We start from the raw sequence: 26,661 nt of genomic DNA, 5'->3' as shown, positions 1-26,661 counted from the left end.
ATGACACAATTTAAAAAAAATCTAATTGAGAGGGAGAAAAACAAATCACTGCTGAGTGTGTGTATATGGGGGCGGGGGGTGGGAGGGCTTTAATCCCTGTTGACATACATTCACAGAAAAAGCAGGTTGGCCGAAAAACAGCTTTGCATTAGGGGAAAAAGTGTCACCATCAGACATCATCTCTTTCCTGCAGGCTGATGATGATGGTGATGATGATGATGATGATTGTGAAGATGATGAAAATGGTGATGGTGATGATGATAATGATGATGAAGATCATGGTGATAGTGACAATGCTGTTTATCGTCCTTGTTCTCTTGATGTCCTCCTGGTCTTTACCCAATGGACAATAGCACTGACTCAGCTTCACAGTTTCCTGGATGATGATGATGATGATGATGATGATGATGACAGCAGCCGTCTCAGGTTACCCCATTCCCCCTCCTTCTCCTGTTGTGATCAATTTCTACCCGCAACAAGTCACATGACCCAACGGACCAGTGCGTTTATTTGTACGCTGACTAACAGTGACATCATTCCTGGAGTCAACCAATCAGAGCGGTGAGTGTGCTCCTCTGAGGTGAGGTGTGTTCGCTAACCCCACAGACAGAAGGTTAAACTTGTCGTTTTTCTCTTTTCTTGTATGTTTTACTTCGTGGCTCTGCGACCTTTGACCCGGAGCCTCCCGCAGCGTGTTTGACGAGGACTCAGTGAGTCATCAGCTTCAGTCTGATGACACGTTAGAAACAATAAATACAATAATAATAATAATAATAATAATAATAATAATAATAATAATGATAATAATAAATACCTTCATTATCAATTATCACTGAATAAATTAAATGTTGTACTTGTAACATTTGCTGCTTGGCTTCCCCTCTTGAGATTGGATTTTTCGATAAAATATGTATATGAAAAATATGTTTCATGTATATTAAATTAATATTTTTTTCATTGAATTCCTTAATTTTGTATCTTGAACCAAATGAGGGCAATTTAAACAATTTCTAACCCAGGATCAGTAATAAAAAAAAAAAAACATAATGTTACAGTCAGACAGCAGAGAAAGCTAATGCTCAGTTGTATATATCATGTATATGAGTGAAATTATTCAACTAAAAACTGATTTTGTTGCTGTTGTGATTATTAGTTTTTGGGGAATTAGTTCATGATTATTGTTTTATTTATTAAATTACTTTGATTTTACTTTGCCAATTATTTTATTATTGTATTTTCATCAGTAAGCTCTTGTTGACAATATTAAATAAAAGAAACCAACTTTACTTTTGATTTTGCAGCTTTTCCAACTTTTACAGCGGGAGGGTGAGGGTTGGAGAGAGAAACTGGAGCATTACGTCATTAGAACAGCCTTCCCCCACCTCCCCCCTTCCCCTCCATCACCTCTGTGCAGCATCCGCACTCTGATTGGCCCGTTGCCCGGTGGCCTATAATTCCCATTGGCCAGTGCCGAGTCAGCTGCTTGCGGGCCCGACAGGAGGAGAGAAGACAGACACGGTGAGGGAGGGACGCTGCACACATAAAGGCGGCGGGACCCAGTTCGTCCCCCTCATCCGGACCACCATCGGCGGAACCAGCAGGAACACGGCGAAGTGGAGCCACCGTCCGCCGGATTGCGTGTTTCCCGGTGCAGAAGCAGCGGCGGCGCAGCTGCCGAAGCAGGAGGTGCAGCAGGCGGCAGAGCAAGGTGAGAAAGATGGGCGTCCGTCCTCCACACACACACACACACACACACACACACACACTCTCTCTCTCTCTCTCTCTCTCTCTCTCTCTCTCTCTCTCTCTCTCTCTCTCTCTTTCTCTCTCTCTCTGTGTCTATCTCAAGTCATCAGGATCGCGGAGGAAATGCTGCCCGCCTGATTTGTTGTCATAAATCTGACGGTCCGTGAAGGAATCTTACTGAAACCAAACCAAGTTATCGTCGCAGTGACGTCACTGTTGCGGGTCCTTGTCCCGAAAACAACAACAACAACAACAACAACAACAACGGGACGAATTTGAGTGTGTAATTGAAGCTGTTTGTTTAGAATTATCATCACTCAGCAGTGTCAAAGTGGCGCCAATGTTAACTTTTGAAGAGGCTAGCTTAGCTTAGTTTAGCTAACTTGACTCTGACACCTTGCCAACAAGGGCTGTTAAACATAAAAAACAAAACAAAAAATAAGCAGTTCTTTTTCGTCCTGTGTCTTTTTATTTCTTTTGTTTGGCTTTTTCTTTCAAAGAAAAAGTGTTATAAGTACTTTTAATATCTGTGGCGGCTATTAGCAGCACACAGCGCTACTTCCTAGTAGACTCATGAAGCCCCGGTGTTGTTTTAGACTTGTGTGTTGGTGTTGGTGATGTTGGTGTGTGTTCCAAGTTGTGACTCACACTGGCTCACAAGTTGTGTTTCTAGCTTTGGTGAGATGTGTTTTGTATGGCAAAATATCAATTATTGGCATTAAGTTCCGTTCACCGAGCTCTGTGTGTTTGTGTTCCCCTCCTGTCCTTTCATCCTCCACCTGTTGGGTTGCCTTGTCTCCTCTCATCCCTCCCTTTCATTCCTCCTTCTCCCACCTCCTCTTCCCTCCTTTCACCCTCCCCATCCTCCTCGGCTCCTCGGCTCCTCTTTTTCTACTCCCGCTGGCTGACAGACAGTTGTTGTGTCATGAAACTGTGGACAAAGACAAGATAAAGTGGGTCAGCGACTTTCCTCACTCGCTCCTCAGTCTGCAGGATTCAACAGTAACCGACTATGTTATGTAATCCCTCGCTGCCTGCCACCATTGCAGCCCGTCTAGATTCTCCTCACGCGTCGCCTCGTCTTCAAACTTCAAACAAACAACCCACGAACCTCCCCGACAAACGGCACTGAGTGGAAAATCGAAAGAGATGTGAGATCAGCTGAGGTCAGAGGCTGTTCATGCTGCTGCTGACCTGGAGGGGGAGCATTTTGAAGTTGATAGATAGATAGATAGATAGATAGATAGATAGATAGATAGATAGATAGATAGATAGCTTTATTGTCTTTGTACAAAAATGTACAACAAAATTGTGGCAGCGAGCAGTGGTGTTACCGCGCAATTATAATTGTGCTGTAGTTAAGGTTTCAGATTAACACTTTTAACCATTGAGTGATTTACTTTGTGGTTCTTCACTGATGCTTTAACATTGGTCATCACCACAGGAATATTTGCGCCAGTTTCACTCAGTGCTTTTCATCCCCCAGCACTCCAGATGGCAGTGTTGCATTCCTTCTCTGTGACTTCCGCTTGGTTACACCAGACGTGTGGGATTGTTGCGCTCACAGGTGCTGACCTGTGTGCTGTTGGTCGGTGGTTGTTAAAGTGCAATCCTTAAAAAAGTTAGTTAGTTTAGTTTACCTCTAAAACGCTGTTAAAGTGATTCTGGCCAGTCTGATTTTCTTTGGTACACCTGAACACCTCCACAGTCTGGGCAGTCTGAGGTTACACCTGAAAATCCCTTTCATTGTTATTTCTGAAAATCGCTGTAATCTCATTGGATACAAACCGATTTGCTGCCGTTTCCTCCTCAAAGCTCGTTAGCGGTGCGAGCTGCTTTGTCCGCTGTTCTCCCTCCCACCTGTGTGTGTCTGTGTGCCTGTTTGTGTGTGTGTGTGTGTGTGTGTGTGTGTGTGTGTGTGTGTGTGTGTGTGTGTGTGTGTGTGTGTCTGTTGTCTGTTAGCGTGTGTGTGTGTGTGTTTGTGGCTGGCCAGCGCTCGCAGTTAATTAACCGCTGTCTCCTGCTCTCCTCCAATCACAGCCTCCTCTGCACGGAACCTAACGATGTGCTAGCAGCTCGTTGAATAATTAATTTCTGCTCATCAATATTCCATCTGCCCAGGAGGAGTAAGGGGAGGAGGGGGAGGAGAAGTGCGAGGAGGGAGGAGGGGGGAGGGAGGATGAAGGAGGTGTTCAGACTGTCATGAACACGGAGGAGGAGGTTCACAACAACCTGTCCGGGTGTCTCGCTGCGCTGCGTTCAGGTTCAGCTGGGACAAAGCGCAACATGACGTGAACCCCTGTTTTTTCCTGCAGGCTCCTGCAGCGATCTGGGCTCGATGCATTTTTAACTCCACAGCTCGTCTGCGATGATGTGTTCTGTCGCCATGATGAGTCGCCCGCCCAGATTTACCATCAAACTCCCCCCAACCCCACACACACACACACACACACACACACACACACACCAAAGCCACGCCTGACCTGAGGATGGCTCCGCCCCCCTCTGAGGAACTAGGGGAGGGAGCGGCATAGAGAAATCCTGACAGCGCTCTCTGTTGATGTTTGTGCGCGGAGGGCATCACGTGCACACTGTTGGGCACGTGCACGCTCCTTCAGGGAGTTGAACAGCAGGTACAGGATTACTGTTTGTGTGAGCCGGCGGACCAGCAGATTAGATTTAGGGGCATCACAGATGGATTTCTGCAGCCTACCCATAATGCACCTTGTCCTGAAATACATTAAAAACAAACCAAATGAGGACAGACAGGTGATGGCGAGCGTGTTTTTTTCTGCTGTTTTTATATCACAAATAAACAACAGACTGTTATTTTCTTTGTCGATATAACTTTTAAATGCTGCACCTGAGGTCGACGTCAGCCAATCAGAAGCAACTCTCCCCTTTTGTCACTTCCTGGCTGGTTGCCATGGCACTAGAGGCAAAGTTGTCCCCATTCCCTACCCCACTGTGTGTGTGTGTGTGTGTGTGTGTGTGTGTATGTGTGTGTGTGTGTGTTTGCGTGTATATGTGTGTGTTGTAGTCCTCAACAGCATCACAGCTGTCTGGTCACATTAGGGTCAAGGATGTAGTGTGTGTGTGTGTGTGTGTGTGTTTGGCTGCTCCTCTCTCTGAGTGGGTGGTGTGTGTTGATGTCTTGCGCTGCCGACACAAATATTGTTGTTGCATCCCGGCTGTGTGCGACTGAAACACACACACACACACACACACACACACACACTGCTGTGATGAGTATGGTGCTTGCAAGCGTGTTAGAAGTGAAAACTCAACTGTCCGCTTTGTGTGTGTGTGTCTGTGTGTGTCTGTCCAGCTGTCGACGTGAGCGCCCCCCTCTGGCTGACTGCAGAAAGTGGCCACCACAGTTCAACCCGCCGGCTCCGCCCCGAGTGCACCATGGGACTGACGCCACGGCTGACCCTCCTTCTCCTCCTCCTCGCGTCCCTGGTGACATCATCACTGTGCGCTGGAGTAGGCGGGGCAAGTCCAGGTAAACAAACAAACCAAACCAACCAACAAACCAAAAATGAAGCGTAGGTGTCCCAGCTGAGCCGCTGTGTGCGCGCCGTCCTGCAGGTGGCGCCGTGCTGTGCCCTCTGCAGTGTGTGTGCGAGACGCGGCCCTGGTACACGCCGCAGTCGGTCTACCACCAGGCCCGGACAGTGGACTGCAACGAGCTGCACGTGCACCGAATCCCCGCCAACCTGTCGGCCGACACGCAGGTCAGGTGACCCACCTTGCTGTGGCCACACCCCCTCCCTCTCTCACTTAATGGGCCGCGTATGGCCCCCAGGCTGTAGTTTGCCCGTGCCTGGTCGACACTGTGAAGGTCTGCTTAAATGTCTGCTTGTCGCCGTGTGTCTCAGGTGCTGCTTCTGCAGAGCAACAACATCTCCTGGGTGGGCAGCGAGCTGCAGAGCCTGGCCAACCTGACGGAGCTGGACCTGTCCCAGAACCACTTCACCCAGGTTACTCAGCGGTTCCTCAGCGGTTCCTCAGCGGTTCAGCAGCATCTTCTGGCCCACCCCCCTGAAGTTCTCTCCTTCTCTACCGTCCAGGTGAGCTCCATGGGCCTCTCCTCTCTGGACCGGCTGGTGACGCTCTACCTAGAGGAGAACCGCATCGAGGAGCTGGAGGACTTTGGCCTGAGGAACCTGTCCAGCCTGGAGGAGCTCTACATCAACCACAACCGCATCTCCTCCATTGGACCCAAAGCCTTCGCCGGGCTCACCAACCTGCTGCGGTAGGACCAACTTCCTCTCTCTTCTTCTCCTTCTTCTTCTCCTCCTCCTGGCCGCCTGTTGGCCTCCTCAGAAGCTCTGATCTGATCCCTCGCTGAACCTCGTCAAAGCACCTCCTGGACCTCCAGCTACTCTGTCTCCCGCCCTCCAGACTCCACCTCAACTCCAACAGGCTGGTGGCCATCGACAGCCGCTGGTTCGAGTCTCTGCCCTCGCTGGAGATCCTGATGATCGGTGAGAACCCCATCCTGGGCCTGGAGGAGAAGAACTTCCTGCCTCTGTCCCGCCTCCACAGCCTGGTGCTGGCCGGGATGGGCCTGGCCTCCGTCCCGTCCGCCGCCTTCCTGGGGCTGGACTATCTGGAGAGCCTCTCCTTCTATGACAACCGCCTCAGGTTGGTTCTCCTCGGCTCCGCCCCTTGGCCCCACTCCCGCCACCGCACGTCCCTTTGCTCTAACTCTAGGTGGTGCTCCGTCTGCAGGTCCGTTCCTCGGGACGCCCTGAGTGTTCTGCCCAATCTGAAGTTCCTGGACCTGAACAGGAACCCCATCAGCCGAGTCCAGCAGGGAGACTTCCAGAACCTCCTGCACCTGGAGGAGCTCAGGTGAGTGTGGAAACTGAAAGGAAGAGAATGTAGGAACTTCCGCTGCAGGTAGTGACAACCATGTGACCCGGAGACTGCAGATCCAGACCCGCTGTTCTGGTCCCACATTTCTAGGACACTAGGACACTGTGCCGCCTCCACAACTGCAATGCTAGCAACCAAATTTTAATTTGTAATAAAGCTTTCAAAGTGTAACTTGTAACAAACTGATTGAATGGGACGCCAATGTAGTTGCAGTTTTACAGCCTTCCAGCAGGTGGCACTGTCAAAATAAAAACAATTTTCTGCTGATTTTCTGGCCTTCATATTTTTTTCTTTAGAAGATTAAAAGTCCAAGGCCTAATAATAAAAACAATAGAAAGATTTATTAGGAAGGTCAAAGGTCATTTTGTCAGCTGTTTCAAAAGCATTTATTTTTGTATTGCTGTTGATAGGAAAAATTATTTTGTGCCGCCTGGGGTTTTGGCTGCAGTACTTTGAGTGGCCACTGAAGAAATGTCTGGTATTAGGTATCATCTGCGGACGTACTGCTACAGATACCAATGACTGCACTTCACTGCCGCCTAGAGGTTTAAAATGTCATCCAAATTTTACCACAACATGAAAAATCGCTCATGTAAATCAGGGTTTTGTTTTGTTTTTTCTGCGCATTTTGCTCCTGCAGCTCTTGCAGAAATTAGAGACTAAATATCTCCCCCTGGTGGTCGCCACTGCCACTGCGCCCTCTGCCTTCTCCCCCCTCAGCCTCAACAACATGGAGGAGCTGCTGATGGTGGAGCGAGGGTCCTTCCACAACCTGCCGGAGGTGGTCAAGCTGGAGCTGTGCACCAACCCGCTGCTGTCCTACATCGACCCGCAGGCCTTCAGGTCGGTCCGCCCCGCCCGATGCGTTTGGACTCCGCCCACCGTCGGCCCCCAATTCCGCCAACAGCAACAGCGTCTTTTTTTTTTTGCGTTAATCTCCCCCAATCTCCCTTTTCCCCCAGTGAGCTCCCCGCCCTGCGGTCCCTGCTCCTCCACAGTAACCAGCTGGGACTCCTCTCCGGGGAGCTGCTCTCCTCCCTGCCCTCCTTGGAGGAGGTGTCTCTGCACTCCAACCCGCTGCGCTGCGACTGCCTCTCCTCCTGGGGGCCTCACCTGGGCAACCAGTCCAGCCTGCGCCTGCTGGAGTCGCCCCTCACCCTCTGTTCGGCCCCGCCCCACCTGACCGGCCACGAGCTGCAGGAGGTGGTGGCGGCGGCGTGGGGCGGGGAAGGCGACGAAGGGGGTGGAGCCAACAGCTGCCTCCCCCACATCTCCCCCAGCTCCTTCCCCACCGCCGTCAACGTCAGCGCCGGGCAGCCAATCACGCTGGAGTGTTGGGCGGACGCTGACCCCGCCCCCCAGTTCTACTGGGTGACGCCCTCTGGAGACAAGGTGGGCGGAGTCAACGAAAAGTACATTTCCCCCTAAATATGATTATAAAGTTATTCTCTTTTGCCTCGATAGCTCTTTTCAGTCCAAATAATAAGAAACAATAAGAAATCTTAACTTAAAGTGTGTGAGCTAACATCTGAACACAGCATAACTTTTATCATTTATCATAAATAAAGGTTTAAATAAATAAATTAATGAATGAATTAAATCAATAAATAACTATATTATTACGATTAATAATAATAATAATAATAATAATGATAATGATAATGATAATAATAATAATAATAATAATAATTTGTTTTTACTGAATTCACTTTTCCTTACTTCTTTACTGTGTGATCTGAAAAAAAGCTCCTGTTAACTATTGAGAGCTGATGAACTGCCTCCGCTGTTCACCGTCTAGGTCAGCGCCGAGGCCATGGCTGCACCAATCATATCGGAGGAGGGGCGTGGCCTAAACAGGAAGAAGAAGAAGAAGCCCCGCGTGTCCGAGCCGGGAGCCCTGGTGATCGAACACGCCGAGGCATCAGACGCCGGTCAGTTCTGTCAGACTCCCTTTGCTTTTTTTCTTTCCGTTTGCTTTTTGAAATTGAGAATCCTCTGAATCTCTCTCTCTCTCTCTCTCTCTCTCTCTCTCTCTCTCTCTCTCTCTCTCTCACTCACTCACTCACTCTCTCTCTCTCTCCCTCCGTCCCTCTCTCCCTCCCTCAGGTGTGTACACCTGCGTGGCCTGGAACCTGGAGGGCGCCGACACCCGCAGCGTGGCGGTGGCGGTGGACTCGGCGGGCTGGTGGTCCGGCGACAACCCCAGCAGGGAGCAGCTGTGGCTGGGGAACCTGTCCAGCGGCGCCGCCTCTCTGGTGCTCCTGGCCAAGGTCCCGCCCACCCTTGCCGTACCTTTGACCCCGACCCTCCCTGCTCCCAGGTGAAGGCACTGACGCCTGTCCCCTGTCTGTTGCTGTGCAGGTGGTTCACGCCCAGTCGGTGGTGCTGGAGTGGAAGCTGTTCCCCCGCCGAGGGGCGTCGCCCCCGGACCAGCAGCAGCAGCAGGACTCGGCCCTCCCTCTGCCCCGCTGGGTCAGCGCCACAGTGCACATCGACAACCCTCAGATCAGCTACACCACCCAGGTGACCCAACACACCCACCCACTAGCATGCTAGACAAAGTCACGCCCCCCAGTAGTGTTGTTTTGTGGGTAGGAATGTGTGTTGCAAATGGTTGCAAATAAAAATAAAAATCCTATCAAAAAAAAAAAAAAAACTTAAAAAAAAGAAGGGGGTGCATTTAAAAATTGCAGATTGCTGTGGACTCCACTGATGTTGACCTGACACTGACGCCGCCCCCCCCCCACAGGTGCCGGTGGATGTCCAGGAGTACAACCTGACCCACCTCCTCCCCGCCACCGAGTACCGCGTCTGCCTTACCCTCTCCTCCTCCTCCCCCTCCTACTCCCCCTCTTTACCCTCCCCGCCGCCCCCCGCCCCCCTCCGCACCTCCTGCCTGAACGTCACCACCAGGGAGTCGGGCTTCTCGGTGGAGATGGTGGCGTCGCGGCGCAGCAGCGTGGCGCTGGCCGCCGTCATGGGCTCCATGTTCGCGCTGTCCATCATGGCGCTGCTGGTGGTCTACATGGGGCGGCGTGTGCAGCAGCACAAGTCATGCGGCCACTCGCTCAAGAAGTACATCCAGCACGCCGCCGCCATCCCGCTCAACGAGCTCTACCCGCCCCTCATCACGTTGTGGGAGAGCGAGGCCGAGAAGGACAAGGACGAGAAGGAGGAGGAGGACGAGGAGGAGGGGGGCAGGAGGGAGGGGCGGGGGGAGGCTGCGGCGGGCGGGGAGGCGGCGGGGCCGAGCCACATCGACACCACCAAGACCTACATGTGGTAGCCGGAGGTGCGGGAGGCAGAGAGAGAGAGGGAGAGGGAGAGAGAGGAGGAGGAGGGGTGGAGTCACCAGCAGGGTCATGTGACTAGAGGGGGGGAGGGGCGGGCAGAGGACAAACCAAAAGTTTTCACTTTTTCACCCAGACAGCAGAAACAGAAGCTTCTTCTTCTTCTTCTTCTTCTTCTTCTTCTTCTTCTTCCTTCCGTTCCAAGAAGAGCGGTCACGATTTGTATCGCAAGCCGTGGCTCCGGGGCCCCTTCCCGGTCCCCCTTCCCGGTCCCAGCCCCTCCCTCACGGGGACGCGACGGAGAACTGACCTTGTCCTCCTTGTGTTTTTAGCTGTTCAGAACAGCTGTACGACAGACAGATGGACGGACGGACGCAGCGCTGACACTCAGCCGCCGCCCAGAAACAGCTCGTTTGTCTTTGGCGGTTTGCAGAATGAAAGGTCCCGTTTTCCCGTCGGAGCGCCGCCTAACGTAGCAGCACAACACAGAAAGTGCGAAAACTGAAAAAATGTGTCCACGGCAGAGAGAGAGACTCACAAGATGATTTCTGAGCTTTAAACTCACTCACACTCACCCACACTCACTCACACCTGATTTAAAATTCAAAATCTTTTAAATTCTAATGAATAAAGGGCATCGCGTAAGAAACATGCAGGATTACAAAGCAACAAAGCAACAGAATAAAGATAAATCACAGACTTATGTTCTTGTCAAAGGACAAGTAACTTGATGATAATGACTGAAAAATTAAAAGTAATAGATTTATGCTGCAATAACTGCAGCAGATCAAAGTCTGTTAAAATGGTGTTTCAGGAAAATTCTAAAAAAAAACATTAAGTTTCTCAAGACCAATTTGTGCAATAAATTGTGTCATTTCAGACAATTGAAATCGAGAATTTGAACCACAGTTCTCTAATTTGGACTTGGATGTGCCAGTAAACTTGGCAGTTTCGAAATGTATATTATGTTTTTATTCTGTTACACCGTCTCAATCTGATGTTTTCATGCCGTCGCTCTGAGTGATATTTTCTCGTTCTTTATTCTTCGTCTAATATTTATGTCTTCAGTTTTGTTTTGTTTTTTCCTGGGCTGCAGCACCGGAAGTGTTTCAGAGAGAGTGTGTGCATGTGTGTGTGTGTGTAAGAAAACGGGACCTATGACTCTGCAGGAGCGTCTCTCTCTCTCTCTCTCTACCCGACACGCTGTGTGACAGCACCGAACCGTTACTGTGATGCACTGCACGGATGCACTGTGACCGGCTGCCGTCTGCAGCGTCGCAGCTGCTCTTTTCTACCCTCCAAACTTTTTTGCCCACCGGCTTGTTGAAGTTGCACTGAAGGAGAAGGAGGAAGACGAGGAGGAGAAGCAGGAAGAGGTGGAGGTGCTGCATGCCTTTGCACTCATGTTTAGAACTGTCTTCTACACAGCGACCTGCAAACTGCTCAGCCAGGAGGGGGCGCTCCGACCAAGTTAGACTTAGAAATGGCTCAGAATCGCAAACTACACACTTCATTTTCAGGCATTGAGACGAGGGGTCAAATTTTTTGACGGAAGTTTCACGTCATCCTGTTTGTTTTTTTTGTTTGATAATCAGGAGGGAAAACCTCCTGATTATCAACTTGACTTGACAAAACACACACTCCATTTCATTTCCTTCAAAGCAACCTCAATTTTTGAGATGTTAATTCCCGAAGATCAGCCTCAGATGTTGCGTCCTCGGTTCCTTCTGTGTGACCAGTTTGCAGGTTTCTCATTCAGACCCCTTCTTGCCAAATATATTCCCTCAACCGTCTTGTCAACCAAACTCTTCAGGAACCAAACACAGCCACGGGACTCTTGGCATCTCTCCGGGATCCGAACACTAGAGGGCGCCACTTCGCCGCTGTTTGTCTGCCCATAGCATCACCTCCCAAAAAAATTAACCAATCGATTTGAACGATTTCACTGACTTTGAAACGCCATTTTCCGATTTAAACGGCGTGTTGGCGCCCTCTGCTGTTGTACGCGATGAACCTCATCACCGACTCACGTCACTCAGACTAAACTTGACAGCGATATGCAGGGTATTTTGTATAAAGTGTGTATCTCTATATATTTGAAGACAACTCTTCCTTGTATTATTATTATTATTATTGTTACACAGCACTGAGCACCGACTGTAACTAAAGATGTGTGTGTGTGTGTGTGTGTGTGTGTGTGTGTGTGTGTGTGTGTGTGTGTGTGTGCGCGCGTGTGCGCGCGCGTGCGGAAAAGACGTTTAAATAAACACTTGTCACTCCACAGCCTGCTTGGTGACTGTTCACTGACTCGTGTCGTTTTAATAGTAACGTGTATATAGCTGATGAACGATCCTTTTCATGCACTGAAATAATTGTTATTTTCACACTAAAGTTAACGTAGATATATTAACAATATAAATTATAGTGAAAATCTAAGGTGTACATTTGTGAAATTCTGAAATACTTTGCAAGGCAACACAATTTTGAGAATTTTAGGTATTCAAAACGCATTTAATACCAGATAGAGAAAACACTTTTTTTTATGGCTATGCATAGGAAATATATAGCAAATTATAGCGAGTGAGACCACGATAGATCGATAACATATTTTCCTGCAGCACGCCAACTGACAGATCACGTGTCTGATTAGTGGCATCCTCTAGTCGTTCTTTTGCGTTGAGAAATCCGAGGCGGGGGAAAAACCGTGGTCTGCCTATGAACTCGGAATTTTGACTTTGAACCGGGAGTTCTAAGTCACAAAGTCAAAAAACGGAGCGGAAAAAGTTCCCACACGGCCTGAAAGTTCCTCCGCAGCTCCCGCAGAACGAGATTCTCGGGCGACGCTCAGAACTCGCCATAACACCGTCGCAACCAGGAAGTGACGTCAGGGCCCTCCGTCAGATTGTGTTGATGTTTTGTGGACTGGACAGGCTGGAGAACGGGGAAGACGGATACGCGTTTTTGTTTTTGTTCCGCTACACCGCCGAGAAAGGCCGAGCAGCCGCTTCTGTCGTCCGTTTCGGTTCGCTAAGAGCCTCAGCTCGGTGATTTGGGTCGAAGGGCCGGAGCGGAGGGCCGACACACCGAAACATTTGATCGAGAACGGGAGGACTCGTCGCCCTCTGACCCCCTCCCTGCTTCCCTCAACACACACTGACTCCACCATGACGATCCTGCCCAAGAAGAAGCCCAGCCCCGGGGTCGGCGTCTCGGACCACGCCGATGACAGTGACCGGAGGAGCGGTTCCGACTCCCACCAGCACCCGCACCCGCACGCCGCCAGGACGGGAACCCGGCCGAGGGCTTCACCTCCGCCGTGGTCCTACCAAGCCGCTCCGCCCTCTGCCAGGGACGACAGGCGGAGCATCGAGGCGAGCTCCCGGCCGCAGCAGGCCTCTCCGCCGCCCGTCGGCTCCGTTCCGCCGGTAGGGCCGGTCGATGGCCGGGACAGCAGCAGCGGAATGGTGGCCGGCTCCCGTGGAGACATCGTCGTGACGGCCGGCGTCGTCAGCTGCGGCGGCGGGATCGGCAGCTGCTGCTCCGGGCCCGGGCTTAGCAAGAGGCGGCGGCAGGCAGGCACCTGCTCCGGCGGGGTGGTGGCGTCTCTAGCCGGTGGGGGACAGCCCGGTGTGACCGGACCGGGAGGAGTGGGCTCCAGCCAGGACACGGAGGAAGGAGCCGGGAACAACAGCGAGGACGAGTACGAGAACGCGGCGCGGCTGCAGTCCATGGACCCGGCTACGGTGGAGCAGGTAGGGAGCTAATCGTTAGCTCAGCTCACATTAGCAATGCTAATGCTACCAGTAGCGACACAAGGCAATTTAAACCGGCGGACGGTGCAAAGTGGGGGAGGTTTGAGTCGCATAAAAACGTTGTATGTGTGGAACTAAAACACGTTGTCGTCTAAAACGTTGCAAACGAGACGCAACAATTAAGTTCGGCGTTGTGTAATGAAGGCCAACTGAACCGGGCTCCATTGTCGCTGGTTCTAGTTGTCGTTGTTTCTTGTTGTCAACCGAACAATCAGTTGTGGTTTTCCACACTTAACCGGATGAAATAAATGCGTTCCACCTGTTTCCAGGTGGAGTGGTCTTGTTGGCCGTCAGGCACGGTTCGGGTCAAAGGTCAACACATGGGCCCGTAGTGTGAATGTAAACAAAGTGAGGAGGATGGAGCCGCAGTTTGTCGGTTAAATTCCCACTGGGAAACCGAAGGAGCACAAAACGGGCGATAAAATACCTCCTCGGGCCTATTATGGGATGTTTTATTTCAATATGTTTAGAATGCGATCAGGTGTGTTCAATATAGTCCATTGTATAATATTTTGTGATAACTAACATCAACCTTATGTGTATTATCTTAAAACATATTTCCATAAGAATGTGACTGATGTGGTCACAAGTTCAATGTTAAAAACAAACAGTTGACGCTGTGTGTGTTTAAAATATCCAAACCAGTTTAAATTCTGAGCCCCATTTTTTTCCTAACAGTTTGAGATGAGAAGTGAAATGAGGAGATTAAAGGGGTGTGTTGATGTTCTTAGTAACTGTCATGCGTGAATTTGAGAGTTTCATGTTGACACAATGTCGCTGCGCTGTTCAGGGGAAAAAAAGTTCGGGACAGGAACCCCAAAGTTGTGTTGTTCTACGCCAGGCCAGCGAGGGGCGCTGTGCTTACTGCAGGACTGCTGTTCCCCCTCAATGTCAGTGTTGATCAAGTACCTGTCACTGCTTTAAACGCAGCGCAGCCTCGCCCAGGGGTCGCCGCACAGGTCAGGTGTCGCCGTCCTCAGCTGTTACCACCTGCTAGTTGAAGTGTGACAGGCATGAAGCTCATCGTTCGCACACCAGAGATTGTTACTCAGTCCATGACCTCAGTCAGGAACGTCACTGGAGTCATCACAGAGTCTCCTCCTCCTCCACCTCCCTGCGTCTCCTCTTCCCTGTTTCTCTTCCTCCTCCTCCTTCCCCTCCTCCCTGCTTCTACTCTTCCTACTCCTCCTCCCTGCTTCTCTTCTTCCTCCTCCTCTTCCTGCTTCTCCTCCTCCCCCTCCGCCCTGCTTCTCTTCCTCCTCCTCCCCCTCCTCCATGCTTCTCCTCTTCTCTGCTTCTCCTTTTCCTCCTTCCCGCTTTTTTCCTCTTCCTGCTCCTCTTTCTCCTCCGCCTTGCCCTCGCTTCTCCTTCTCCCTGTTTCTACTCTTCCTCCTTCCTCTTTCTCCTTCCCCTCTTCCTCCCTGCTTCTCCCCCTCCATCTCCTTTCTCCTCCTCCTCATCCCTCCTATGCTTCTCTTCCTCCTCTTCCTTGCTCTCCACCCCCCCCTACCTCCAGTCTTTGCTGCTCCTCTGCCTGTCAGGTGCAGGTGAACCCAGCCAGGTGTCTGCAGGGAGAAGCTGAAGGTTGTTGGTTGTTCTCGCTGCTGTTAGGAAACTGATCCAGGTGCATCTTCCTGCTCCTCCGGGGAAATTAGCTTTGCAGCAACAAACCTGCACAAAGACGATGTTGCTGGGTGACGGACAGAGCAGCAAACGGCCCGTATTATATAATGTTATATATAATGTCACACTTACTGCAACGACCGGGTGGAATCTGTACAACATAACAAAATGATGAGGGTGGAGATTTTCCTGTGTTTTTATTTGTTTCTGACCTGTTCATTTGAGGAAAGTCATTTTTTTAATGATATTTTTATTCAGTTGTGTGTTGAAATCCACACATTTGATGAGTGCTGGCCCAGTTGGTTCTTGTTCTGATTGTACAAAGTGCTTGGAGACGTTTTTGGATGTGATTTATAGGCTTTACACGATCACGATTCTTGGGCCGATCACCGATTAGTGAGTTTAAATAAACCGATCACCAATCCGATCACGTGAGGAGCAATATTTAAATTACTTGTTTATGTCGACGGGGGGCGGAGGCGGAGAGGCGTCCCCGAAATATACGGGACAAAGTGAAGTGCGTCCCGTATCAGTTCATTACGGGACAGGTTTTTTAGTTGCCAAATATGGGACAATCGCATATTTTACGGGAGGGTTGGCAACCCTGTCTAGACCACAGACAGAAATCAAATGAGGTTTTGTCATTTTCCCTAAAAAACGGGACGAATTGTGTCCCGGGAGCGATTTTATTTTTCCCGGGACAGGTGGTGAAAAAAGAGAACAATTCTGGGAAAAACGGGACGGGTGGGAACCCTATTAGCATCCGTTTGCTTTTCTTTTTCTCTCTCCGCGCTGCGTTTCTTGAACTCGACATGCTCCTCCGTGTGCATCTTTTCCAAGTGCCTGATTAAATCTGTCGCGTTGAACCCCGCGAGGTACTGTAGCGTTGCATATATTGCAGATAGCTCGTGCTCTGTCTGTTTCTCTCACTTTGAAAAACTTTCACACCTCCGACACGTTTGTTTGTGTGTCGCCCCATGGATGTTGCCGTCGTGAAGATTCAAAGAAACTTTATTGTCCGTCACATAGCGACAGTACTCAAAGCAGGAAGAGGCTCGAAGACGAAAATGACGGGTTTTTTTGAATCATGAATCATTCGCTCTTGGATACAAATAAATAAACACGTCGATGCTGTAAAACTACTTTGGAGTAAATGAGACAGATTAAAAAGGTTTCAACACGACCGTGACGTCATTGATCTGAGATTTATGACATGACGCCCGATCGCGAACATTTCAAAAAATGCCAATTATGGGCCGATCCGATATAGCCGATATGATCGGTGTAAAGCCTAGTGATTTAGCGGCGCTGTACAAATAAGAGTTGAGATGATGGGCAGTTCCGCAGACAACCCGCTGCTTTTTTTTGTTGTTGTCTTTGGGTGCAACGTGTGACAGTTGGTTCATCTGCGGCTTTTCAAGCGAGTAACCTGTTGGAGGCAGAAATAAAAAAAAACGCAGTTTACTCAGATTTGCCTTTCGGAATGTAAGACTGTCAGTGAAGCCGTGTGATGATTCAGTCAGACGATGATCAGCTGGTCAGACGGGAACTGGGAATTCTGGGTATTTTACTGTTTCGTCACCTGCACTGACACCTCACTCTTCCCCTCTCTCTCTCTCTCTCTCTCTCTCTCTCTCTCTCTCCATCTCTCTCTGTGTGTGTGTTCAGCAGGAGCACTGGTTTGAAAAAGCTCTTCGGGAAAAGAAAGGCTTTGTCATCAAGAAGATGAAGGAGGACGGAGCGTGTCTGTTCAGGGCCGTCGGTGAGTTTCTCTCTCTCTCACACACACGCACACACGCACACGCACACACGTACGCAGTCCCTCCAGTCGCCAGCAGGTGTCAGTGTTGCGCCGTGTTCTTGGCGGTGTCGCGGTCTTGAAGTGATGCGAAGTGTGGCATCGTTAATGGGACCTAATAGTTGGTCCGTGTGTTGTGCATGCACTGTGCCTGTATGGAGGCTGCTGTGACAGCAGAGGGCGCTCTCAACCACCGCGGGGGTTTCTTTTCTTTTTTTGCCTGCGTGTGTGACTCCTATGTGGGTCGCTGTTTAAGCAGCAGGTCACTGGTTCGGCCTCTGAGACATGATGTATTCGTCAGTCGTGTGTGTGTGTGTGTGTGTGTGTGTGTGTGTGTGTGTGTGTGTGTGTGTGTGTGTGTGTGTGTGTGTGTGTGTGTGTGTGTGATGGGCCACAGCGATTTAAAAGAAATGCATCTTGTTTCTTTTCAGTTCTGTTTTTAAAAGCTGGTTTCTTTGTTCCTTGACCGCACACACACACACACACTCACACTCACACTCACTCACACTCACACACACACACACACACACACACACACACTCACACACACTCACACCCCTACTTTCATTATGAAACCTGTTTTCACACCTTAGACGACCACTTTCTGTTTCAGGTGTGTGTGTGTGTGTGTGTGTGTGTGTGTGTGTGTGTGTGTGTGTGTGTAACCCGACTGAACACAGTCGGGTTACATACACACACACACACACACACACACACACACACACACACACACACAGTCGGGTTACACACACACACGTGTTTTTGTTATTTGTCCTCGGCCTGTTGATTGATGTCTCACTGGTTGTCACTGCCGCGTGTGTGTGTATGTGCGTGCAAGTGCGCGTGCGCGCGTGTGTATCAACAGATGTTATTTCCAAATGTTTTTTGCCTTTTTTTTCCACATCTCTCTCTCTCTCTCTCTCCAACACACACACACACACTCTCTCTCACACGCACACACACACACACAACCATGTGACTCAGTGCAACAACAGCCTCGAGCTGTCAAGCGGCCCGGTTGTCTCTTCCCTCCGAGTGTCCCTGAACGCAGCGCTGTGCTGCCGATCAGCCGGTTCACCTGGCCTGACCGGGCCCTCAGGGGCTCGGTTCCCGTCCAGACCAGAACTTCCTGTCGGGACGCGAGAGCGCAGTGACGTTCAGAAAGTAGAAGTTCATTCAACAGGAAGCAGTTCCAGCGGCATCAGCCTGTCGGTCCGTCGCGAGGCCTCGATCTCATTTGGCTGGCGGCAGAAAGTTGGAAAGGTCAGCGACCTTTGACCCCCACCCTTGTCCCTCAGCCACTGCCGGGAGCAGAGGAGACAAACGGGAAGTGTGTTGTGAAATTGACGGGACGTTTTGGAAATGCTGGATGCTAATTTCAGTTTAGTCCATCTGGTGTGTGTGTGTGTGTGTGTGTGTGTGTGTGGCCTGCTTGACCGTAACATCTGACTATTTGTGTACAAACTGAGTGTGCAACCAGTGCAGATTGTGTAAATTGGAAAGCCCACAGTGTCGCCATCAGCGTGCGCGTCTGTGTGTGTGTGGGTGGGTGAGTGAGAGACAGAGGGAGAGAGACTTGACAATGCAGGTCTCAGGTGTATTTCTGGCCGCAGCTCAGTAAATTCCAACTTGTTCCTCGTGCACGATGATAGAGTGACACGTCGTCCAATCAGGTGAAGCCCCGCCCCCGCAGCAGCCACCCGTCTACCTCCACTCTGCCTGGAAGATGCTGCACCCCTGAGCTGCCGGTGGTGGTCACATGACCACAGAGCGTAGACACGTCTCCGCACACACGCACACACACACACGCACGCACACGCACACGCACACACACACACACACGCGCGCGCGCACACGCACACAATTTGACCAGCGTAGGTCACTGAGCAGTGCGGGTGGGGCCAGAGGCTGCGAGCGGCAGATAACAGAAATTTATCGTCAACACCAAAATAAACATGCGCCGCTTGTCAAGAAGGTCACGCCCCCTTTTTCTGAGAATGATGAGCAGACTGACCAATGGAAGTGTTCCGTCACTTCCTCTGCGTGCGTGCATTTCTAATTCTCTCTAAATTTATTTGGGTTGCGTTTCTCAGCAATGAGGACACTTTTCATCCTGTCCCCTCCGCTGTGTGTGTGTGTGTGTGTGTGTGTGTGTGTGTGTGTGTGTGTGTGTGTGTGTGTGTGTGTGTGTGTGTGTGTGTGTGTGTGTGTGTGTGTCCTAAATGACTCACGCAAACACACACTGGTCCTTCTTCAGGGATTTCCTTAGCGAGTGTTTGTGACACCTGCTGCTGCTCAAAACGTCAATGTTTTTGTCTTTTCACTGTGTGTGTGTGTGTGTCAAGGAGAGCAGCCTGGCAGTGACAATTGTCTCATCCAATGTAAAATAAAAAAAAAACAACATTTAGCAAAAATGCACACAGTCTCGGCAACACAATTTGACCATATGTTTTGTAAACACACTGAGTTGTGTGCACACACACATGCACAACACACAAACGCGCTCGCTCCAACTGGTGGTGAGAAAACAGGAAGTCGTCGGGGGAGATTCTGAGAACCCTGGCGGTGGCGCATCATGTGACTTGCTGGAAAGAGAGCAAAGTCATTTGCATACCACAGGTGTGTGCGTCTGTGTGAATCTGTGTGTCTGCGTGTTGACGACAACCTCGGTTTTTACACAGCGTTGGCCTCGCGCTGGTGTTTTGTGACTCAGTTCGAACGTTGTGTTGATGATTTTCCTCGAGTTGCGCCGTAACGGCGAAGCCGCATCCTTCCCATGCTAACGCTAGCGCAGCAGCCTGCTAGCTAGCTAGCGCCACTGTCATTTGCAGGGAGATCGCAACAATCACATTCCAGCAGAAAGATCCACAACACTGATGCAGGTGTCCCTCCTGCTCACTATGCGTGCGTGCGTGCGCGTGTGTGTGTGTGTGTGTGTGTGTGTGTGTGTGTGTGTGTGTGTGTGTGTGTGTGTGTGTGTGTGTGTGTGTGTGTGTGTGTGTGTGTGTGTGTGTGTGTGTGTGTGTGTGTGTGTGTTCCAGCTGACCAGGTGTACGGCGACCAGGACATGCACGAGGTGGTGAGGAAGCACTGCATGGACTACCTGGTGAGTCCTGACTGACTGTCTCTCTGTCTGACTGTTTAACTGACTGTCTAATTGTCTGACTGATTGACTGTTTGTCTGACTGACTGACTGTTTAAATGACTGACTGACTGACTGTCTGACTGATTGACTGTTTGTCTGACTGACTGACTGTCTGTCTGTCTGACCGACCAACTGGACTTTCTCTCTCACTGACTGACTGATTGTCCGCGCCTCCTCTTCCCAGATGAAGAACGCCGACTACTTCTCCAACTACGTGACGGAGGACTTCACCACCTACATCAACAGGAAGAGGAAGAACAACTGCCACGGCAACCACATCGAGATGCAGGCCATGGCCGAGATGTACAACCGGCCCGTGGAGGTCTACCAGTACAGCACAGGTGAGCGAGTCCAGCCGGCCAATCACAGGCTGTGGAGTGAGCGGATGGGTCCGGGCCAATCACAGGCCGCGACGGTCCTCACTCGTCCAGAGCAGTTTAAAGTGGGAGGGTTCCTTTGGGGCAACTGGACTGGTTGTAGCGACCTTGACCTAAGACCTTAGGCCAGTCATCCGAAAGACAGTCAGTCAGACAGTCAGACAGACAGTCAGACAGACAGACAGTCTGAAGCAGCCTCTCTATTGAGAGGCCAAACGTCCTCAAGGTCGCTAGAACCAGTCCAGTTGTTCAGCCAATCACAGCACCCACCCACCTGGTTCTCAACCCTGACTCCCCTCCTCCTCCTCCTCCTCCTCCTCTCTCTCCCCTTCTCTCTCTCCTCCCTCAGAGCCAATCAACACATTCCACGGCATCCACCAGAACAACGACGAGCCAATCAGAGTGAGCTACCACCGCAACATCCACTACAACTCGGTGGTCAACCCCAACAAGGCCACCATCGGCGTGGGCCTGGGACTGCCCGCCTTCAAGCCCGGGGTAACAACCGCTGACATCTCCCCCCCTCCCCCTGTCTTTAGCAAGCCGTCGCCGTGCATTGTGGGAGCTGTAGTTCACAGTAGAAGGCAGTGGTTCCCTCCTGCGGTTTCCCTCGGGGAACGACTCCTTTCGTTTTTTGTTGTTGTTGTTGTTGTTGTAACCCCAAACCTCACCACCCATCCTCCCATGGAGCGTGTCACTTCCCATCATACCTCTGTGAGTCACGTGATCAGCCAATCAGAACGAGCACAAGACGCAGCAACGTAATGAGGAATAAAACCTCTTTTCTCTTGCCATTTTCTAACCTTTATACATTTTTTTTAATGAAACATTGAACGTCCACGACTTTAAAAAAAAAACAAAAAAAAACGAGAGATTTTTTATAAACTTTCAGGTCAAGGGTCGTCCAATCAACCGTTTTACAGGCGTTCATTTTTGTATTGCGGCCTATGGGGGAAGAATTTTTTTTTTAATTTTTTTTATTTTAATTTATTTCTTTGAATGCAATACATACAAAATGACAGTATTGCGGTTTTATACTTCGGGGCTTAACGAGCCCATCCAGTCGTTCTCCCCTCCGGGCTCACTAACTTCCTTCTTCTTCTTCTTCGTTGGTCCCAGTACGCCGACCAGTCGCTGATGAAGTCGGCCATCAAGACGTCGGAGGAGTCGTGGATCGAGCAGCAGATGCTGGAGGACAAGAAGCGAGCGACGGACTGGGAGGCCACCAACGAGGCCATCGAGGAGCAGGTGGCCCGAGAGTCCTACTTGCAGTGGCTGCAGGACCAGGAGAAGCAGGCCCGCCAGGTGGGCAAAACCAACACCCTCACACACACACACGCGCACACACGCGCACACACGCGGATGCACACTAACACTCTGACCTCCGCCGTTGGTCTTGCAGCCTCGGAAGGCCAGCGCCACCTGCAGCTCAGCGACGGCAGCGGCCTCCAGCGGCCCGGACGACTGGAGCGGCCGGTCGCCGCGGCAACGGGACAGCGACCCCTCGCACCCCTCGGACCTCGGCGCCGCCCCCTCCACCAACAACAAGCCCCCCTCCCCGGCTGGCGCCGCCCTCATCCTGAGCAAGCCCCCCTCCCCCTGCGCTCCAGGTCTGCCCAATTGACATGGATTTACATTAGCCTGATTAGCATTAGCCCGCTTTTTCTTTTTTATGTTTGAGTTTTTTTTTGTTAAAAAAAAACCAAAAAAACATCAAACCAGCGACTGGTCCAGGTTGTCTGTGCACTGCTCACAAGTGAGACCTGATTGTGTGTGTGTGTGTGTGTGTGTGTGTGTGTGTGTGTGTGTGTGTGTGTGTGTGTGTGTGTGTGTGTGTGTGTGTGTGTGTGTGTGTGTGTGTGTGTGTGCAGGACCCAGTAACCAGAGTCGCCACCACCTGGAGTACAGAGCCATCATGCAGGAGATGTCGCCTACAGCGTTTGGTAAGTCCGTAAGACAAGTCACTTCCTCCCAACATCCCCAGGGGGCAGCACTGAGCCCTGGTCTGATCAAGCTTGGGATTTTTTTTTTCCTGCTAATTTATTTTCAAATTTGTCTTTGCACTTTATACAGATAACCGTTTAGTTTTCAGTTGGAAAGAATTTGAATATGTAGCCCGGCGAGGCTCCTGGCGGCCGTGTTGATTAGCCCGCTGTTAGTGGCCATCAGGCGGTCTGCAGCCGTCTGACAAGATTGTGCTGTTGTTGTTGAAGCAGCAAGCTGTGTGTGTGTCTGTGTGATTCGATGATTGATTGATTGATTGATTGATTGATTGATTGATTGGATTTAGGTTTAGATTTGGTTTTCTGCTCAGCCGTCGAATCAGAAATAACCAGTGAGACTCATTAGTGCTCGTTTACATCACTTAAAGCTTTTTGTTTTGATCAGCAGCTGTGACACTAAAGACCAGGAGATGTTCTTAAAGAAAAAACCAAAAGGTTGTTTTTTAAAAAAAATAAAATAAAAAAAAAATGTTGCTAAAATATAGTGAAAACACAGTTTTGCTCACGATGTGACGTCTAGTTGGACGGGACTCTGGCTCGTTAGCGTGTTAGCATGCTAGGTGTGGCGGTGGTCAGCGTCAGTTAGTCGGTATTCAGAGGTTTAGCTGCTTTCTGCGAAACAGAAACCCACAACCCCTGACCCGCAGGGTCACTGGCTACAGTATCGGCCTATAAGCCACTCCCACTTCCTGTCAACCAACGAGACCACAGGAAGTGGGACGTGGGACAACATTAGAGGACCAAACAACAACACCAAAAACAATCCCAGAGTTTGAAAAAAAAAAAACTTTTCTGGGGGAGTTTTCTGTCTCTTTTATGGGTTTTTTTTTAATTTACCAAAACTTTATTGACTTCTTCTTGGCGCATCGGTTACTTGTGACCATATAAAGAGGAATTGAAATTCAGTACAAAGAGAGTGTTTGGGTGTCTGGTGAAACAGCGCTTTAGATCACATGAGCTACCAGTCAACATGGGCGATGGATCAGATGACCCATCAGAGGCTGAACTTGACCAACTTGATGATGCTTTGACATGTAAAACTGCTGGTGTGTGTGTGTGTGTGTGTGTGTGTGTCTGTGTGTGTGTGTCTGTGTGTGTGTGTGTGTGTGTGTGTGTCTGTGTGTGTGTGTGTGTGTGTGTGTGTCTGTGTCTGTGTCTGTGCCAGGCCTGACGGACTGGGAGGACGATGAGATCCTGGCCTCGGTGCTGGCCGTGTCCCAGCAGGAGTACCTGGACAGCATCAAGCACCAGACGACCTCCATGCACCGCGAGAGGGAGCCGTCGCCCGACAGCAGCTGATGGCCCACACACACACACACACACACACACACACACACAACGATGACCTTCGACCCCCTCCGACCCATCCCCAACCCTCCGATCCCACCTTGATGGCCCCTCCTCCTCCTCCTCCTCCCTCCTCCTCCACAGAAGGAGAACCAGGACCAGGAAGTGAACTGAACAGAACTGCACACGTGTTGTTGTTTTTTTTTCTCTCCTCCTCCTCCTCAGAAGTTTGAAATCACTCGTTTGTCTCTCCCTTCATTCGCCCCTCCCCCTCCTCTCCCTCCTACCCCTCCTATTCCCCCTCTTCCCCCCCCCCCCCCCCCCGCCCCCTTCCTTTCTCTCCTCCGCTTCTCTTCTCGCACGGACCCCTCTGCTGACGTGTGACCTTTGACCTGATCAGTTGATGAAATCAGCCCCCCCACCCCCACCAAGTCACACTGTCGTAGTAGCCGCCGCCATCAGAATCACAAGGAATCAACGAGCAAACACTTTCTTTCTCAGTGAGTTAGCGGTTCTGTTTGCTCTTCCATCCAGTTCAGTCAGTTCTGATTTAAAATGGGATGTTGACCCCCCCCCCACCACCACCACTTCCGCCCTCTCCCTTTTGTTCTGATCTACTACGTTTTGGTTCGTCGTGCTATCGGCCGACTGTCTTAAGGCGGCTTATTTCGCTCCGCTGCCAAAGTCCAAAATCCATTGGCTAGGTTCAGTTAGCACGCTAGCGCGCTATCACCCTGAAGTCTTACCACATCCTGAAGCTACCCGCCTGTTATCCCCACCACTCAGTTTCAGCGTCTTGACAGCTAAAGCGACGCAAAACTATCTGACGCTAGTAGGGCCGACCTTGCAGTAGCACGACGGCTGAGCTAGCTTTTGGCGCTAGGGAAATGGAGGGTGGCGTTGAGAACGACGTGCTGCTAACACTGCCAATTTAACAGACTGCAGCTAGTTGACTAGCTAGTTAGCTCGCTAGCCAGCTAGCTGACTGTGGGTGACCTGTTTGTCTCAACTTCCCTCACCCGTCACTTGTTTTTTTTTGTTTTTTGTTAAGTTTTTTTTTAACAACGGAAGCTAATTGGATGCAGGCAACATTAGCCCTTTATGTTTTAGCTCACGAGCTAACGGCGGAGAGGGAGGGCCGCCGCTGTATTTATTATCTTTTTAGAGTTGTTGTCGAGGCGCCCGGCTGAGCTTCCTGCCAAGAAGCCGCCATACCCACGTTGGAATCATGTCCCTCCCTCTCCCTCCGTCTTCACCTCCTGTGATTGGCCAGTCTGTGCTGTCCGTCTGAAGAGACGCTCGATAATCAGGAAGTAACAAAAACCATCCGAGCACCTGCTAAAGGCTCCGTGGTCTGTGACTCCTCCTCTGTCCTCCTCTTCCTCCTCCTCCTCTTCACCTCCATCATCATCCTCGTCACCACCATCATCAGACTTATTTAGCTGCATGTTTAATTGACCACGACCAATATCATCATAGAGGAAAAAAAAGAAAAAAACGCAAGTTAAAAAAAGAGAGAAAAAAAGAATTGTCATACTTATCCTCTTAATGATTGATTATTGTTGTTATTATTATTAATATTATAAGTTTGTTTTTATTTTATTTTCTTGTTTGAGATGAAAAGATCTTTTTTTTCTTTGAATAAAAAGAGGAAAAAAATGTTTCTGAAAAAAAAAAAAGGGGGCTGGATTTGTTTCGTTAACGCACCACAGACGCACAAACTACGTGCGTTCCTTCCTTATTTTTGCTCTCTCCGCCTAAAACTTTCTAAAGTGGCCATGGCGTTTTCATCAACAAAGAGTCAAGACAATCAAATCAACTCGACAATTATTTATTCCCCAGTGAGAATAAAAATAAAACCATTGAAAGGCCAAAGTCAAGGCGAGAGTGACGGGTGAACATTGTGTGTGGATTGTGGCTCAGCAGCTGAGGCGCTGGAACCACCTGCTGGACCTTCACAGGGGGTGGTCGGTCCACTTGGCTACGGGGTCCTCCGGGGGTCCGAACATCATGTGGTTGTGGGGTCGCCAAGCTGCTGTGCAGCAGCACGAAGGTCAAGTTACGTAGAGCAGATGTGCAACGCACAACATTTTTTAGTTGCAGGCAAAAACGCTCACACAGTGTACTTGTCTGTGTCTGTGCGTGTGGCCACGGAATTCAAAATAATACGAGTCAGCACTGTGACTCCAGTGGTCGGCCACTTGTGATTATGTAACAATTTGCAAAAGCAAAAAAATAATAAATAAAAAGGTGCCGCACGGCATCATCGTTCTTGTAATTACTGTGTAGTTTATTGGTATTATTTTATAGCGCTGCAACAGTGTCGTTTTCCAATTTGGGATCAATAAAGTGCTTCTATTCATCTGTTCTGTTCTATCGTTCAGCAGGGCACCTGCTGCAGGGTTTCCCCCCCCCCACTGGGACTCGTCTACACACACACACACGGTAACGTATTCAAAGAGGGAAAAACCCGGGAAACGTGTTCAGAAGAAAACAAGAGACTGTTCGTGTCAGTGAGGGAGAGAGAAAAATGAAAAAACGAATCAAGGTCAAACGGACTCTCCCGTTGAGCTTTTCAGCGAGAGACGCCTCTCTTCTTCTCTTCCTTCCTCCTACTTCTTCCCTGGGAGAAAAACAACTTCCTGTTCCGCTTTCGGAAGATGCTGCTATAAAAGGTTATTTCTCTCTCTGGCTTT

At 50.2% G+C, this 26,661-nt stretch overlaps 2 protein-coding genes across 3 annotated transcripts; both read left to right on the top strand.

Annotated features, from left to right (window-relative positions):
- Nucleotides 1-101: 101 nt before the first annotated feature.
- Nucleotides 102-9,955, top strand: LOC142888454 (leucine-rich repeat neuronal protein 1). The gene is made up of 13 exons (XM_076026761.1): nucleotides 102-1,708; nucleotides 5,075-5,251; nucleotides 5,338-5,483; nucleotides 5,628-5,729; nucleotides 5,820-6,004; nucleotides 6,154-6,396; nucleotides 6,484-6,606; nucleotides 7,351-7,473; nucleotides 7,593-8,022; nucleotides 8,429-8,561; nucleotides 8,737-8,900; nucleotides 8,992-9,153; nucleotides 9,380-9,955. The coding sequence occupies exons 2-13, from the start codon at nucleotides 5,158-5,160 to the stop codon at nucleotides 9,914-9,916; spliced, it is 2,442 nt and encodes an 813-aa protein (XP_075882876.1). The 5' UTR covers nucleotides 102-1,708; nucleotides 5,075-5,157; the 3' UTR covers nucleotides 9,917-9,955.
- A 2,797-nt stretch (nucleotides 9,956-12,752) lies between these two features.
- Nucleotides 12,753-26,328, top strand: otud5a (OTU deubiquitinase 5a). Of its 2 annotated transcripts, none has more exons than XM_076026749.1 (9): nucleotides 12,753-13,672; nucleotides 17,027-17,117; nucleotides 20,195-20,259; nucleotides 20,483-20,639; nucleotides 21,025-21,173; nucleotides 21,795-21,980; nucleotides 22,078-22,285; nucleotides 22,547-22,618; nucleotides 23,844-26,328. In XM_076026749.1, exons 1-9 carry the CDS (start codon nucleotides 13,085-13,087, stop codon nucleotides 23,975-23,977), a joined length of 1,650 nt encoding a protein of 549 aa, XP_075882864.1. In that variant the 5' UTR covers nucleotides 12,753-13,084; the 3' UTR covers nucleotides 23,978-26,328. The 2 variants fall into 2 exon arrangements, with proteins under 2 accessions (XP_075882864.1, XP_075882863.1); XM_076026748.1 differs by having other exon boundaries at nucleotides 17,024-17,117.
- The last annotated feature ends 333 nt before the right edge of the window (nucleotides 26,329-26,661 follow it).

This window comes from Nelusetta ayraudi, unplaced genomic scaffold, assembly GCF_046127955.1.
Source record: "Nelusetta ayraudi isolate G7.1 ecotype Tasmania unplaced genomic scaffold, CSIRO-AGI_Nayr_v1 ptg000019l, whole genome shotgun sequence".
In the NCBI taxonomy this organism is placed as follows: Eukaryota; Metazoa; Chordata; class Actinopteri; order Tetraodontiformes; family Monacanthidae; genus Nelusetta; species Nelusetta ayraudi.
This window is presented reverse-complemented; position numbering and strand designations above follow the sequence as displayed.

Excerpts from the sequence above, each read along its gene's own strand:
- LOC142888454 (XM_076026761.1), top strand. The coding sequence starts at position 5,158 with ATGGGACTGACGCCACGGCTGACCCTCCTTCTCCTCCTCCTCGCGTCC. Across the intron at positions 5,730-5,819 it reads CCCAGAACCACTTCACCCAG|GTGAGCTCCATGGGCCTCTC; the intron begins GTTACTCAGCGG and ends TCTACCGTCCAG. Across the intron at positions 7,474-7,592 it reads ATCGACCCGCAGGCCTTCAG|TGAGCTCCCCGCCCTGCGGT; the intron begins GTCGGTCCGCCC and ends CTTTTCCCCCAG.
- otud5a (XM_076026748.1), top strand. The coding sequence starts at position 13,085 with ATGACGATCCTGCCCAAGAAGAAGCCCAGCCCCGGGGTCGGCGTCTCG. Across the intron at positions 22,286-22,546 it reads CCCCTCCCCCTGCGCTCCAG|GACCCAGTAACCAGAGTCGC; the intron begins GTCTGCCCAATT and ends GTGTGTGTGCAG. Across the intron at positions 22,619-23,843 it reads GATGTCGCCTACAGCGTTTG|GCCTGACGGACTGGGAGGAC; the intron begins GTAAGTCCGTAA and ends TGTCTGTGCCAG.